General features: G+C 42.1%; 2 protein-coding genes across 5 annotated transcripts in view; both read right to left on the reverse strand.

Annotated features, from left to right (window-relative positions):
- maml1 (mastermind-like transcriptional coactivator 1) overlaps positions 1–3,035 on the reverse strand; it is a 75,058-nt gene extending 72,023 nt beyond the window's left edge. Inside the window, exon 1 of the mRNA XM_043703120.2 lies at positions 2,258–3,035. Within this exon, the coding sequence (XP_043559055.1) occupies positions 2,258–2,632 (375 nt within the window). The 5' untranslated portion in view covers positions 2,633–3,035. The remainder of the gene's footprint in view (positions 1–2,257) is intronic.
- A 3,136-nt stretch (positions 3,036–6,171) lies between these two features.
- The window catches only part of canx (calnexin), a 56,310-nt gene continuing 46,176 nt past the window's right edge, over positions 6,172–16,305 (reverse strand). For all 4 annotated transcript variants that reach the window (XM_043703123.2, XM_043703121.2, XM_087995130.1 and 1 more), the window contains exons 13-15: positions 15,530–15,659; positions 15,068–15,204; positions 6,172–10,598 (exon numbers count right to left, since the gene is read on the reverse strand). In XM_043703123.2, coding sequence (XP_043559058.1) covers positions 10,572–10,598; positions 15,068–15,204; positions 15,530–15,659 — 294 coding nt within the window. In that variant the 3' untranslated portion in view covers positions 6,172–10,571. The remainder of the gene's footprint in view (positions 10,599–15,067; positions 15,205–15,529; positions 15,660–16,305) is intronic.

Here is a 16,305-nt window from a genome sequence, read left to right on the forward strand (position 1 = left end):
GCCCCCATGTGGGGTCAACAATTGAACGTTTATGGTTATGAGCTTTTAGGCGACAATGGCCGTTCTGAACTCCTGACCAAGTCACAACAATTGTGCTCTCCCTCTAACAGGTTTCTGCTCTCTCAAATCTCCCCTTCTCCACTCTCACTGAGGGGTTAGGACAATATAATTTAATTTTCGAGTCTTAAAATTGGACCATGATGGGAAGTGTTTGGGAAATACCCCCCTACCAACTGCACCAAAAAATCTTCATACCCTATCATGTTACAGTTGTACAGGCAGTGAAGGAAATACTTAATGGGCGGTGATACAAAGTTACAAATTATTGACAACACAGGGAGCAGCTATAGAGTCTCATAAATTCTTGATGACATTTAAGTTCCATACTGGCTTCATCCCACCAGTTGAAAATGGTTAAACCATAAATGAGGAGAAACTGGTTCCAGTGGCAGCAAGCAAAGGACGATGATCTAAGATGACTGACAAAGATCTAAGATGACTGACAAAGAATTATACTAATAGAATCATGTCATAAAAGAGGAGAAAAACAAAGATATTTTTGTCACGCAGCAGGTTGTGATGCGAATGCACTTTGAAATGATGCTCAGGATGATACCAAATCAATGGTAACTCTCAGGAGTGAACTGGACAGATGTATCAGGACTGTTAGCTATTGCAGCAGAAGATCTCGTGAGCATAAAATATCAGCTCTCGATCCCACATGGAGATCTGATGCCACTTTAGGGAGCCTTGTAATGGGAAGAAATTGTTTAAGGGTAAAAATATCAGTTACTAGATATTCACATTTGGGAAAGTAAGCCTGTTTTCTCCAGAGTTTACAAGGTTAAGTCTTTATGACATCAACAATAGATAAACTATTTCCACTTGTTGATGATTCTAGAACTAGGAGACATAGCCTGAGAACTAGGGCCAAATTGTTCAAGATAGATGTTAGGAAGCACTTCTACACACAAAGGATGGTAGAGGTTTGGAACACTCTCCCACAAATAGCACTGGATCTAGATCCTTTGATAAAGTTAAATCTGAGATGGATAGGTTTTTGTTAAGCAAAGCCACAGATCAGGCATGATTTCACTGAATGGTGGAACAGGCTTGAGGGAGTGATTGGAGCTGAAAATGTGTTGCTGGAAAAGTGCAGCAGGTCAGGCTGCATCCAAGGAGCAGGAGAATCGGTGTTTCGGGCATGAGCCCTTTTTCAGGCTCATGCCGAAACGTTGATTCTCCTGCTCCTTGGATGCTGCCTGACCTGCTGCGCTTTTCCAGCAACACATTTTCAGCTCTGATCTCCAGCATCTGCAGTCCTCACTTTCTCCTTGAGGGAGTGATTAGCTTACACCTGTTTCTGTGAGTAAGTACTTTAAAGGGAAAGCATCTGGTGGGAAGAGTTCAGGAGTAAAGAAACAGGATCAGGTTGGAGAGCTCTGGTTGAAATGACAATGGGTTGAGTGGCCTCCTTTCCTGTGCTGGAGAATTGAGAGGGATTTGATTCATTAGTTCTCTAAAGTTATTCCAAATTTATTAAGTTGAAGTAAAAAAATTTAAAAGTTTTAATGATTTCAATATTATGTTTAAACAAAGAACATTTAAGTTTGAACAATATGCATTTTTTAAAAAATGTATATAAAAAGTTATAATCTTCAAACTTAAAGTCATGAAGTTTGGAAAATTATGATTTCAATAAGTTAAATGCATCAAGTTTCATTGGCTTATAAAGTCATCGAATTCAAGTAGAAAAAGTATTTAAGTTTGTTTAACAATTTTATCAAGAAAGTAAGATTTCAGTAAGTTATTTAAAAAAACATGAATTTTGTCTAAATTCATGTATAAGACTTAAATAACCAGCTTTCAGGAAATTAAATCTGAACAGGGTAAAAATACATTAACTTTGAATGACAAGTTATGAAGTATATTAAGTTTGATTAAGAGTTATAAAAATATCAGAATTTCAACTTGTTCTAAAGATAAGAACTGAGTAAATAGTTAAAAGGATATTAGATTTCAACAGTTTAAACCATTACAGTTGAACAATTTATGAAAATTAAGTTTGAATGACAAGTTATTACGTTATTAAGTTTGATTAACAAAGTTGAAAACATTAGAATTTCAATAATTTATAGAAACATTAACTAGGGCAATGAATTAAGAAGACATTAAGTTTCGATAACTAGTTTCCAGGACATTAAGTCTGAACAAGTTACACAAAGATGTTGAGCAGTGAGCCGGGGTGTACACTTACCGCCTGCAGCGTGCTTGTTCTGCTTTGATCCCCACTCGCAGCTCCTGGAGGTGAGTCCACATTGCTGGTTGCGGCCCCTGGGTTGCTGCTCCTGAAGCCGACCTGCGAGTCCTGCTGTGCGGCTGAAGGGGGAGGAGGAGGCGGCGGTGGTGGAGGCTGAGGCTGGGGAGGCCGCTGCTTGCCGGCCCGCTTGCTCTTGGCCTGTAGGCAGCGCTGGTGGAGGGCCAGGCTGTGCTGGCGCTCCAGGTCCAGGCGCTCAGCCGAGGCCCGCTGGTAACGCGCCTCGCAGGCGGTGTGGTGCCGGCGGCACAGCTCGATCCGCTTACGGAGCCGCTCAACCACGGCGCTGTGCCGCGGCAACACGAATTCGGCCATGGCGGCGGTTGTATTCAAGACTTTACCCCCTCACTCCCCCTCAGAAAACCGGAGGGAGGAGGGGAAAGCCACTCATCGACAGCCGCCTTCAGATTCAGGAAGCACGGAGTCAACAGGAAAACTCTTCGCTTGGACTTTTCTCCATTTTCTTTCTTATTTTTGTTTTACCTCAGACCATCATCGACGGACGGACAACCGATCTCTAGGGTGACTGACAGGCCTCAACAGCCAATCGCAGCGCGGGAAGGGCGTTGCCACATCGTGATCGACGTTCCCCGGGGCCAATGGCAAGGTAGAAGGTTGGGATTGCCTTACTTTGATTGACGCATCATCAACTCAATCAGCGTAAAGAGACTGTGAGGCACGACCTATCGGTTAGGGGGAGGTGGGCGGATACCGCCTGCTTGTACTGATTGACGGTCGGTTTAACCACTCGGAAGCAGGCACCAGAACATTAGCCAATCCGTCAGCGGTAGGCGAACTACTATTTTCGTCCTAGCCAATGGCGGCGTGGCAGCCGGCAACGATTGGCGTGCCACTTCACCAATTAAAGAACAAGGTTTTCAAATCCCAATGCCACAGCGTCCAATCAGCGAGGGGGAGGTGTGCACTTCCACTCCCTTGGAGTGCGGGAACTGAAGTTTGTTTCATTTCCCTCCGGTTCTTTATTCGACTTAACAACAATCTAGATTCATGACAAAACTCAAAACTCTTGCTTCCCACGAGTTTGCCGGCCCTTTCTTTTTATAGTCAACATGCCGGGGTTGGGGCTGGGATGGGGAAGGTCATTTGACAGACAGTGAGGTCGAACCAATCAACTGCAGCGGACGGGGAAAGTGGGCTGGCCGTTTTGAAAATAAAGTCTCTTGGTATTAAACTTTTTTTTTCCCCACACAAAGAATCGAAAATAATAACCCGCTTCCTTTCCGAAGAGAGGAAGGAAAAAAAATGGAAAGTTAATTTGGACGAATTGGGACTTGACGTAATTGACAGGTCACGTGGACCCCTCGGCTCACGCAGTCTGGGAAATGTAGTTTTGCTCTCATCCCAAGGGAACCACATTACACTGACAGGTCTCGGAGTTGTGGTCATCCATGGTTTTTGAATGAGACACAGAACACATTGTTGTATGCAAAGTTTAGCAAACACTTAGACTTCTAAACCGTAAGGAGGATTGCAGTGGAACTTTTGAGGGGATAGAGAAATGGACAGAGCGCAGATGAAACTCGAACATTGAGACAAAAATTGAAGGTGACACAGCAAGATCAGAATGGAGAAATTCAGCAGCCTCCATGAAGAGAGAATGTGTCGGCTTTAAGTACAATACCAATTCGTTCTGAAGTAGTCCTACCAGTAGTGCACTGTCTCTATAGACATTGAGACCTGCTAGCCTCCAGTTCTCGGCTAGTTTCAGGTTTCCAGCACTGCTCCACTTGGCTCAGATCAGAAAAGTATCAAAAACCTCTGGGATCCTGGCCTTTACAAATAAAGGCATAGAATATAACAAAGTCAATTATTGATTAGGTATTTAGTTGTTTTATTTGTTCACACATTGGCATTATGAAACAGATCAGCACTTACAGTTTAAAGGGTAAGTGAGGATGGGTAGTAATATCCTCTAAAGCAGATGCAAAAAAGCATGTTTCCAAAACTGGGAGACTTCACTTTCCTACGTAGATTAAATGTTTGGATGCTGGTCTCCTTTTAGGGGGGGGGGGGGGGGGGGGAAGAAGGTGAAATAACGAGTTAATAAAGCTACTCAAACTCATGAAATAGAGGAAAAAAGGGAAAGAAACCATTTCCAATCATATGCAAAATCTCAGTCATAGAGATGTATAGCATGGAAACAGACCCTTCAGACCACTCGTCCATGCTGACCAGACATCCTAATCTAATGAGAAGATTCCCTACAGTGTGGAAACAGGCCCTTCAGCCCAACTAGTCCACACCCACCCTCCAAAGAGCAACCCACCGAAACCCATTCCCCTACATTTATTCCTTCACCTAACACTATGGGCAATTTAGCATAGCCAATTCACCTGACCAGCACATTTTTCTTTGGACTGTGGGAAGAAACCAGAGCACCCAGAGGAAACCCACACAGACACAGGGAGAATATGCAAACTCCACAGACAATTGCCTGATGTGGGAATTGAACCTGGGTCTCTGGCACTGTGAGGCAGCAGTGTTAACAACTGTGCCACCCAATCTGGTCTAGTCTAATTTGCCAGCACTTGGCCCATATCCCTTTAAATCCTTCCTATTCATATACCTATCTAGATGCTATTTAAATGCGGTTATTGTACCAGCCTCCACCACTTCCTCTGGTAGCTCAACATGGTCTGAAAAACATCCTTCCGTTCTCACCTTGAATGTATGTCCTCTAGTTCTGGACTCCCCCACCCCAGAAAAAAAACCTTGTTTCTCCTATCCATGATCCTCATGATGTTATAAACCTCTATAAAGTCACCCCTCCGCCTCCAACACTTCAGGGAAAACAGCCCCAGCCTATTCCACTTCTCCCGGGAGATCAAATCCTCCAACCCTGGCAACATCCTTGTAAATCTTTTCTGAACCCTTCTAAGTTTCACAACATCTTTCTGATAGGAAGACCAGAAATGCATGCAATATTCCAAAAGTGGCCTAACCAACGTACTGTACAGGTGCAACATGACCTCCCAACTCCTTTACTCAATGCTCTAACCAATGAAGGGAAATATACCAAATGCCTTCACTATCCTATGTAGCTGTGGCTCTACTTTCAAGGAGCTATGAACCTGCATTCCAAGGTTTCTGTTCAACAACACTCCCTAGGACCAGGGTGACATGGTTGCTCAGTGATTAGCAATGCAGTCTCAAAGCACCAAGGACCTGGGTTTAATTCCAGCCTCAGGCAACTGTGGAGTTTGCACATTCTCTCCATGTCTGCATGGGTTTCCTCCAGGTGCTCCAGTTTCCTCCCACAATCCAAAAATGTGCAGGTTAGGTGAACTGGCAATGTTAAATTGTCCATAGTGCTCAATGGATGTGTGGGTTAGGTACATTAGTCAGGGGTAGATATAGATTTGGGCTGAAGGGGCTATTTCCACACTATGGATTCTATGACTTATAGTTAAGTATTTAAATCCTGCTCAGATTTGCTTTTCCAAAATGCAGCACCTCACATTTATCTAAAATTCCATCTGCCACTCCTCAGCCCATTGGCCAATCTGGTCAAGATCCTGTTGTAATCAGAAGTAAATCTTCACTGCCCACTACACATCCAATTTTGATATCATGTGCAAACTAACTATACCTTGTATGTTCATATCCAAATCATTTATATAAAAAGAAAAGTAGCAGACCCACCACTAAGCCTTGTGGCACACCACTAGTTAAAGGCCTCCAGTCTGAAAAGCAACCCTCCACCACAACCCTCTGTCTTCTACCTTTGAGCCAGTTCTGTATCCAAATGGCTAGTTCGCTATGACTAAGTCATTTGTTGAAAACTGAGTGGTTACGAAGTTCAAAAGATTCAAATAATAAATCAGTAAAGTAAAGAGGCTGGACGTCTGTTTTAATTTTTTAGTTACAGGAAACAAATTTCACATGATTTTGCATTTACATTCCTGGAAGAGAAGTACTCAAACATAACTTTTATCCCAGGTAGAGTCAAGTCAATGACACTAAATTCTCTACAATCAGCTCTTTAAAGCTTAAAGTATCTCTTTTGAAAGAGGGGCCCAGTATGCGCTACCTATGAATCATCGATTGGTTAAGAGTGTCTAGACTAAGGTCATTCACTGATCAGGATGAAGCCCGTTTAAAAGATGACAAAGCAAGCTTTTTCTTTAAAAAAAAGATTAAAGATCAGAGCACAACATAAGATTAATTAAACATTTAATAACAGGATGAGTTAAAAATCAGTGAGCATATTTTAATAACAATTTAAATTTGCTTGAGTGAATTTTCTGTATTCGAATGTTCAGATGTGGTTTTGAATAGCAATGGATTGGGGAAGCATTGACCAGAATTGTACAATCTGTCACTTGAAACTTACTGATAGATTTACCAGCACAGAATCAAAACCACTTCTCTTACAACATACTATGCAAAAAGTATAATCATTGCTAAAATGTAATGAAATGTATCTTATTACTGTACCGATTTGGTGTCAACAATTCCCTTTTGTAAATGACTTAGACATGCTTTAATTGGAAAACACCAATGCTTGTTGATACTTAGATTCTCTGGGAGGCATAGGCAGAAAGATGCTCTGGCAACAGTACAGACTTTCATTCTTACCACTTAGCTACTGTCAAGGTGATTAGTACACCACCCTCACTTGGGAAACAAGCTGCTTACAAAAGTTTTATATCAGAGAGAGGAAAGGAAATGTAAGTGGTTACATTGCTCATCACATTCTGGAAAAGCCAGCAAGGTTCTCTGTGGTGTCCTGGGTCAGCCATGGATTTTATTTTGTTATTCTACAAGAAATCTTGAGTAGGCTCCAGAGGCCTCTCACTGCAAGCATACTGCAAATAGAAAAGGTCACATTTGTCATATTTTCTCAACTCAAAACAAAACAGTACTCCAATAAATTTTGGCAGTGCAGTGTTCCCATTGCAACCGAACTGCCCCATTAAAAGTGAGCTCACATTCAGTATGCCATTTAATAAGCTTCACCCACAAAATCATTACAGTTCAATAAAGCAAACAAAATTGAATCAAATTAGAAAGTTAGAATATTTAGGAAGCCCAGCCATGAGTAGGGGGAGATGGGTCAGATGGTCACTACACTTATCTGGTCAAGATAACTGTGACTTCTTCAAATTAATGGGTTCAATGGCAATAGCAGCAACAAAATATTAGATAATTCAGTGCAAGAACATGTCTAGCAAAAAAAAAGTTCAGGAGCACAAAGACCACACACCTCATTTTGGCAGAGCAATGTGTGTACTTTATGGATTTATGTATGCACATCCATTTACAGGTACTGCAACTCTCAGAAACCTGCCACTAAATTTATTATATTCAGTACAATGGCCTTACAGATTGCTGTGCTAATTAGGGATTATCCAAAAATAACGTATAGCAAATCTATTTTTATCCAAAAGATTACATCAAAAAATCCAACAGCATCCAAACTGGCCAAAGCAGTGTCAAGGATTTGCACTACTTTCAGAATGAGATGGTCACTGATTTACACTTATGGAGAATCTTCTTTCTCCACCCTTCAAGAGATTACTTCAGTACATCTTTGGGATGCGATGGTGTGAGGACAGTGGATGAAGAGAAGTTTCTCCAATCAAATTTGAGCATTCAATTAAAAAAACTGATTCCAATTCCAAGGTATGGCAGAACAAAATCACATGAAAGTGCAGTGTTACTATTTCCAGAAAACTTAAAATTACATGTTTGAGAGAAAGTGGGCGTAAGATCTAAATGGGGTTGTCTCCCAAAATGCAGAGGGGAGAATGTTTGTCTTTTTTCATGAAATGCAGTCATGAAAACTACCTTAGTAAATTGGTTGTTCAGTTGTGGTATCAGTGAACTTGGTTCTCTGTTGCAGTAAACAAAACATCAACTGATCATTCATCTCTTCGTTATTTGAGAGATGTCACTGAAGCACAAGTCTACCATATGGACATGTACAAGAATCTGACAAGAGGTATTTCTATCTTAAGCAAAGTAAAAGTACAATGTCAATGAAAATGACATTGTTGCTATGGGAGTAAATATACTCATATCTCAGTACTGCAAGATTAATACTGCAAGTTTGATATATTTCCAGTGCTTTCTCATTGTTGGCTCCTTCTCTAAACTCTCTCCTGCCTTGTGCAGTGCTTCAAAAATGAAAGATTTCCACAAAAAGCAAATATTCAGGATAATGGAAAATGATAAATTCCTTGGGAAACAGTTTAACATCCTTACACTGAGCACTGGAGTTGTATTTGATCCCTCCCTACTCAAGAACAGATGTGTAAACTATACCTATTAACTTACTTTGTTTGCATAAGAAATTATGAAAGGCCCAAACACTGAGCTAAACTTTTAATTTGGTAATCCCCACACAGACATAATTCAAAAAAAAAATAATCGATGGCTTGATTAAAGATTAGTGTTGCAGAATCAATGATTATGAAAGCAATATTGTGTTCAAACTCATTGAAATTTGGAACACTTTCACTTGAAATTGGTCACAAATTACTTGAGCAATTATAGCACTATTAGATTCCATGTGCAATAACACTGTCTATCCAAAATGCACCTCAATTCAAACTTCAAAAGGCAATATTACAGGAAGGATCACTCTGCTCTCAAGCAGAAATCACACTTGTGAATTATTTTACCAATGTCCACGTACACAACTTAGCAAAAAGGGCACGCAACTCTCAGTAATGCCAAGTTACTGCCAAGAAAAGGCGCTGCATTTGGACAGTGAGGAGAATTAGCAGAAACGCCTTCACCTTAACTAACCAGCTTAGCTGTACAGTTAGTCAAATGAACTGAAATCATCCTGGACATGCTTGGAATGAAACTGAAAATTCACAACTGCAAGCATTCCACCCTCCCACTTGGATAAGTGAGATTCCAATGCTTGTGGGAGTCCAGATGTGGTGCAGCATTACTATTGGCTAATGACTACCACGTACTTAAAAAAAGGTCAGTATTTTAACATTATCCTATAAAACAGCATTTATTTGCGGCCATTACAACTATCACATCTCACTGAAAATATACAAATCAGCAGGTCAGAAAGCAAAGAGTTTTAAGATATTAGATCGGTTCCAAAAGTACACTTGAAGACTGGTTAGGGACTCAAACCCCTGCAATCTAATTCTTTAGATTTATGGGCAGGTACAGTGCCAAACTAGACAAAGTAGCATTAACAATTACGACTCATGATAAAATTTTCATTTCAGAGCTAAAGGAATTGGGTATTTGGGAGAAGATGAAAGAACAAAATCCATAAAGAGCAAGCTGCAAAAATACCAATTTGTGGTGAAAACCTTTTCGACAAATTTCAGTAGTGGGCCAACTGGGGCATGGATAGGAATAAAGAGTGGAAAACAAACAGGAAAAATCAAACTGATAGAAAAACCTGAATTGTGCCAGAGCTTCCCCCTCATTTGCCTCACTGTTCATTTGCTCAACTATCTTGTTGGAAAGAAACAGTTTAAAAAATATTATTTTCTTTGAGTCAGTGGGAAGGGGGATAGCAACATGAAAACTGTAGAGTTAATGTGGGTCACTATCACTAAAAAGCTGAAATTCTTCATGTTGCTCCCAATAACACACAGCAGGAATAAGTTCAAGATAAATGTTGTACAACAGAAACAATTCCTGCTTGTTTCCACACTCATTCCATCTCAAGTAAAGACAGCCTTGAGATAAAGAAACTGGAAGGTTTATGGCATTTTGCTGAATACAATAATTTGTTCAATGAATGTTTGGGAAAGTAATCTGACAATAGAGGAAAGCTTATACTTAAAGCCAAAGCACTGACAGTGCATAGGTCCCATCCCATTAGTTTGCCTTATTTACTACAGTCCTCTTGGCTTCCATGTTGGGTATGCTTACATTAATTGAGCATTTTGACTTTAAAATTTAGTAAGTCTAAAATCCAATTGAAGATTACCAGGTATAATTTAATATTTTAAGAGTTTAGAGGACTTGTATCAATGAACAGGAATTTGTTTTGCTAAATAATATATATTTTTATAAAGTACATTTCAATTTAGATTACAGTCCTTGCTGAAAAAGTACAATAACCTGGTCTATTTAGTGTTTGGTCAGTGTGATGTGTAGGGTTCTCTTTTGCACACAACAGTTGTCTCACGAAATCCTCTAAAAGTTCAACTCTCTGTAATTCCAGTGACAATGGTCTCTCTTTAGAAATCGCAAGTGTTGCCCAAACAAAATTATGACAGGAAACAGCTCAATCTTCCCTTTGTTTTCAATTTGTACTTGAGTCTTCTTTCTTCTGTAATTAAAAAAGAACAGATCAAAAACAAGCACTACAGTAAATTAATTTCAAACTTTTCACACATATGGTATTGGATGAGTAGCCCAGCAATATAAGAGGAGCTAGTCATCAATTTGGGACTACAAAAGCTGTCAAGAGCATCAAAATACTTTCACTAACATTCCTTTAGGGAAGGAAGCCTGTCTGCTTTCCTCAGTTTGTAATTCCATTCCAAGGCTTACCTGATGGACTTTCCAACTCAGATACAGAGTCACTCTTCAGTTGTAATTCGCTAAGTGTTTCAAGGACAAGCATGCCCAGAACCTGGGCATGCAAAAAAAATGCCACCCTGGTCAGTAATGCCAACCAAGAACACTATCAGAAAAAGCTTGTATTATAACTGGGGCTGTTTTCCCTGGAGCGACAGAGGCTGAGGGGTGACCTTATAGAGGTTTACAAAATTATGAGGGGCATGGTTAGGGTAAATAGACAAAGTTTTTTCCCTGGGGTCAGGGAATCCGGAACTAGAGGGCATAGGTTTAGGATGAGAGGGGAAAGATATAAGAGAGACCTAAGGGGCAACTTTTTCACAGAGGGTGGTACGTGTATAGAATGAGCTGCCAGAGGAAGTGGTGGAGGCTGGTACAATTGCAACATTTAAAAGGCATTTGGATGGGTATATGAATAGGAAGGGTTTGGAGGGATATGGGCCAAGTACTGGCAGGTGACTCTAACACCAGAAACAGGAGTCACTTATATCATTCATCAGATAAATTTTAACCATAAGACTGTGGTGGATTTTCTATTTAAATACCACTTTTGATACCTATCCTCAAATCGATCATTTCAAGAACTATTGATCTTAGCCGTGCATCCCAGAGGATGAAAATCTTCCAGAGTGCAAGGATCTCAACTGCGTTCCACACAATTGGATGTCTCTGATCGTGTTTTCTGGGTCCTTAAGGGGGAGGGGGAGCAGCCCGAAGTCGTGGTCCACATTGGCACCAATGACATAGGTAGGAGGAGCGCTGAGTATGTTAGGCAGGCTTTCAGGGAGCGAGGTTGGAAGCTCAAAGTTAGAACGAACAGAGTTGTTGTCTCTGGTTTGTTACCCGTGCCACGTGATAGAGAGTCGAGGAATAGGGAGAGAGAACAGTTAAATGCGTGGCTACAGGGATGGTGCAGGAGGGAGGGATTCCGGTATTTGGATAACTGGGGTTCTTTCTGGGGAAGGTGGGACCTCTATAATAAACAGGATGGTCTGCACCTGAACCTGAGGGGCACCAGTATCCTTGGTGGGAGGTTTGCTAGTGCTCTTGGGGGGGGGGGGGGGGGTTTAAACTAACTCTGCAGGGGCATGGGAACCCAGACTGTAGCTTTAGGGTGCAGGACCTGGAGTGTAGGGAGGTTAGGAACATGGCATCAATTTCAAAAGGAGGATGCCTGTAAACAGGAAAGTGGCTTGAAGTGTGTATACTTCAATGCAAGAAGTATACGAAATAAGGTAGGGGAACTTGCAGCGTGGGTTGGTACCTGGGACTTCGATATTGTGGCTATTACGGAGACATGGGTAGAACAGGGACAGGATTGGCTGTTGCAGGTCCCAGGGTTTAAATGTTTTAGTAGGGTCAGAGGTGGGGGTAAAAGAGGGGGAGGTGTGGCATTGCTTGTCAAAGATAGTATTACAGCTGTGGAAAGGACGATGGATGAAGACTCGCCATCTGAGGTAGTTTGGGCTGAGGTTAGGAATAGGAAAGGTGAGCTCACCCTGTTAGGAGATTTTTACAGGCCTCCTAATAGTCCTAGAAACGTAGAAGAAAGGATTGCGAGGATGATTCAAGAGAAGAGTGAAAGTAATAGGGTGGTTGTTATGGGGGACTTTAACTTTCCTGATATTGATTGGGAAAGCTATAGCTCAAGTTCATTAGATGGGTCAGTGTTTGTCCAATGTGTGCAGGAGGGTTTCCTGACACAATATGTAGATAGGCCAACAAGAGGTGAGGCCATACTGGATTTGGTTCTGGGTAATGAACCAGGCCAGGTTCTAGAATTAGAGGTTGGTGAGCACTTTGGGGACAGTGACCACAATTCGGTGACTTTTACTCTCGTGATGGAGAGGGATAAGTGTGCACTACAGGGCAAGAGTTATAGCTGGGGGCAGGGAAATTATGATGCGGTGAGGCATGACTTAGGATGTGTGGCTTGGAAAAGTAAGTTTCAAGGCAAGGGCGTAATTGATATGTGGAGCTTGTTCAAGGAGCAACTATTGAGTGTCCTTGATAAGTATGTACCCATCAGACAGGGAGGAAAGGGTCGTGTTAGGGAGCCGTGGTTTAATAAGGAATTAGAATCCCTTGTTAAATGGAAGAGGGCGGCCTATGTAAAGATGAGGCGTGAAGGTTCAATTGGGGCTATTGAGAGTTATATGGTAGCCAGGAAGGACCTGAAGAGAGAGCAAAGAGCAGCAAGGAGGGGACATGAAAGGTCCTTAGTTGGTAGGATTAGGGAAAACCCTAAGGCTTTCTACAGGTATGTCAGGAATAAAAGAATGACTAGGGTAGGAATAGGTCCAGTCAAGGATAGTAGTGGGAAGTTGCGTGTGGAGGCTGAAGAGATTGGGGAGACACTGAATGAATACTTTTCGTCAGTATTCAATCAGGAACAGGACATTATTGTCAATGTGAATACTGAGTCACAATTAAGTAGAATGGATGGCTTTGAGGTATGTAGAGAAGAGGTGTTGGAAATTCTGGAAAGGGTGAAAATTGATAAATCCCCTGGGCCTGATGGCATTTATCCTAGGATTCTCTGGGAAGCAAGGGAGGAGATTGCAGAGCCATTGGCCTTGATTTTTATGTCCTCGTTGTCTACAGGAGTAGTGCCAGAAGATTGGAGGCTAGCAAATGTGGTTCCCTTGTTCAAGAAGGGGAGTAGGGATAACCCTAGTAACTAGAGGCCGGTGAGTCTCACTTCTGTTGTGGGCAAAGTCTTAGAGAGAATTGTAAGAGATAGGATTTATGAACATCTGGATAGGAATAATGTGAACAAGGATAGTCAGCATGGTTTTGTGAAGGGCAGGTCGTGCCTCACAAACCTTATTGAATTCTTTGAGAAGGTGACTAAGGAGGTGGATGAGGGGAAAGTGGTAGATGTGGTGTATATGGATTTTAGTAAGGCGTTTGATAAGGTTCCCCATGGTAGACTACTGCAAAAAATACGGAGGTATGGCATTGAGGGTGAGTTGGAGGTTTGGATTAGGAGTTGGCTGGCCGGAAGAAGACAGAGGGTAGTAGTTGATGGCAAAGGTTCATCTTGGAGTGCCGTCACTAGCGGTGTTCCGCAAGGATCTGTTTTGGGACCATTGCTGTTTGTCATTTTTATAAATGACCTGGAGGAGGGGTTAGAAGGTTGGGTGAGCAAGTTTGCAGATGATACGAAAATCGGAGGAGTTGTAGACAGTGAGGAAGGACGTGGCAGGTTACAGCAGGATATAGATAAGCTGCAGAACTGGGCAGAAAGGTGGCAAATGGAGTTCAATGTAGCTAAGTGTGAGGTGATTCACTTTGGTAAGAGTAACAAAAAGATGGGGTACTGGGCTAATGGTCGGATACTTGGTAGTGTGGATGAGCAGAGGGATCTTGGTGTCCATGTACACAGATCTTTGAAAGTTGCCACCCAGGTAAATAGTGCGGTGAAGGCGGCATATGGCGTACTGGCTTTTATTGGTAGAGGAATTGAGTTCCGGAGTACTGAGGTCATGTTGCAGTTGTATAAGACTCTGGTGCGGCCGCATCTGGAGTATTGTGTGCAGTTTTGGTCGCCATACTATAGGAAGGATGTGGAGGCACTGGAACGGGTGCAGAGGAGGTTTACCAGGATGTTGCCTGGTATGGTAGAAAGATCGTATGAGGAAAGGCTGAGGCACTTGGGGTTGTTTTCATTGGAGAAAAAAAGGTTTAGGGGTGACTTGATAGAGGTGTACAAGATGATTAGGGGTTTAGATAGGGTCGACAGTGAGAATCTTTTTCCACGTATGGAGTCAGCTATTACAAGGGGGCATAGCTTTAAATTAAGGGGGGGTAGGTATAGGACAGATGTTCGGGGTAGGTTCTTTATTCAGCAAGTCGTGAGTTCGTGGAATGCCCTGCCAGTAGCAGTGGTTGACTCTTCCTCATTATGGGCATTTAAGCGGGCATTGGATAGGCATATGGAGGATAGTGGGCTAGTGTAGGTTAGGTGGGCTTGGATCGGCGCAACATCGAGGGCCGAAGGGCCTGTACTGCGCTGTATTCTTCTATGTTCTATGTAGTAAATTAATGAGATTCAAGGACATTACTTTTCCGGAGGAGTCCACTTTCCTTTCCCAAACAAAATAATGTGGAAGACAAAGTTATCAGTGTGATCTTCACTGGTTTTGTTGTTAACATTGAAGTCTAAATGGCACACACATCCATTCCCCCCAACATTACAGTCTTTCATCAACTTACTTCAACCTGCTCAGCACTTGGTTTCTCTGGTGCGCCTTTCTCCATTCTCTGCTCCACCTCATCATCCTCTTCCACCTCCTCCTCCTGGTTTGCATTTTCTGCAGCATCATCAGTATCACTCTTCTGTTTCTCTTCATCTGCAACATTGAAGTGATTGGTTAAATTCTTTCCAAGTTAATATTGCTAGAGTAACTAGAATGCAGATGATGGAATACAAGAGTTTACAGCCACCATTTTAGGCTAGGTGCTTTCCAAGTTTCCAACCTCAACACTGACTTTAATTATATAGCACTCTTTATAATCAACAGATATTTCTTACACAGCAAGGACCAATACCCAGCAATGATGACTGGGTAACCTGTTTCCCTTCAAATACCAAAAGCCATTGGCGGAGGGATAAATATTGCCAGAGGATGCCAAAAGGAAACTCCCAATTCTTCAAAAGGCTCAGAAGTCACTCACTTGTCTTTTCTTCCCCTTCCTCCTTTTTCAGCTCATCATCCTCCTTCTGCTCTTCTTCCTCCTCTCCATCTTCCTCCTTCACATCAGGCTGTGGGGCATCAGTCTTCTTGTACTCAGCAGCAGGATCTTTCTAGAAGAAACAAAAACATCACTTTCAATAACTCACTTTAAATAACTCTAACAAACATTTTCTTAAACTAATTAGACCTTCATGTGCCATGTTTCAAAGATTCAGCCACCATGAGGAGCCACAGAGAATTCAACGCCAGGACATGAACTGTATCCAGTTGCATAACTCCACAGGAGCGCCTGGGAATCACTGCTTTCATTGCAGAGAATCAAGGAGGAAATTCAAGAATTCCAGTCCCGTCAGAACAGCCACCAACAGCAGTGTGATGAAAATCTGGACTGCTCAAGCGATCACAGTTGAGCGAGCCAGAAGCCACTTGAAGACCATGGTGCTAGAGAGGATGAGAGTTGGGGATGAATTTGAAACGGATGAGAATTTGTAAAGTCAAAGTTTGACCTTAACTAGTAGGCAACATTGCTGGAAATGTGTTGCTGGAAAAGCGCAGCAGGTCAGGCAGCATCCAGGGAACAGGAGAATCGACGTTTCGGGCATAAGCCCTTCTTCAGGAATGAGGAAAGTTTGTCCAGCAGGCTAAGATAAAAGGTAGGGAGGAGGGACTTGGGGGAGGGGCGTCGGAAATGTGATAGGTAACATTGGTCAGCAAGCACTGGGGAAATAAGCAAACAGGACATGTTGCAATGTCAAA

The sequence above is a fragment of the Chiloscyllium plagiosum genome, unplaced genomic scaffold (assembly GCF_037043375.1).
Source record: "Chiloscyllium plagiosum isolate Xiang-an unplaced genomic scaffold, Cpla_swu_hap1 HiC_scaffold_16, whole genome shotgun sequence".
NCBI lineage: Eukaryota > Metazoa > Chordata > Chondrichthyes > Orectolobiformes > Hemiscylliidae > Chiloscyllium > Chiloscyllium plagiosum.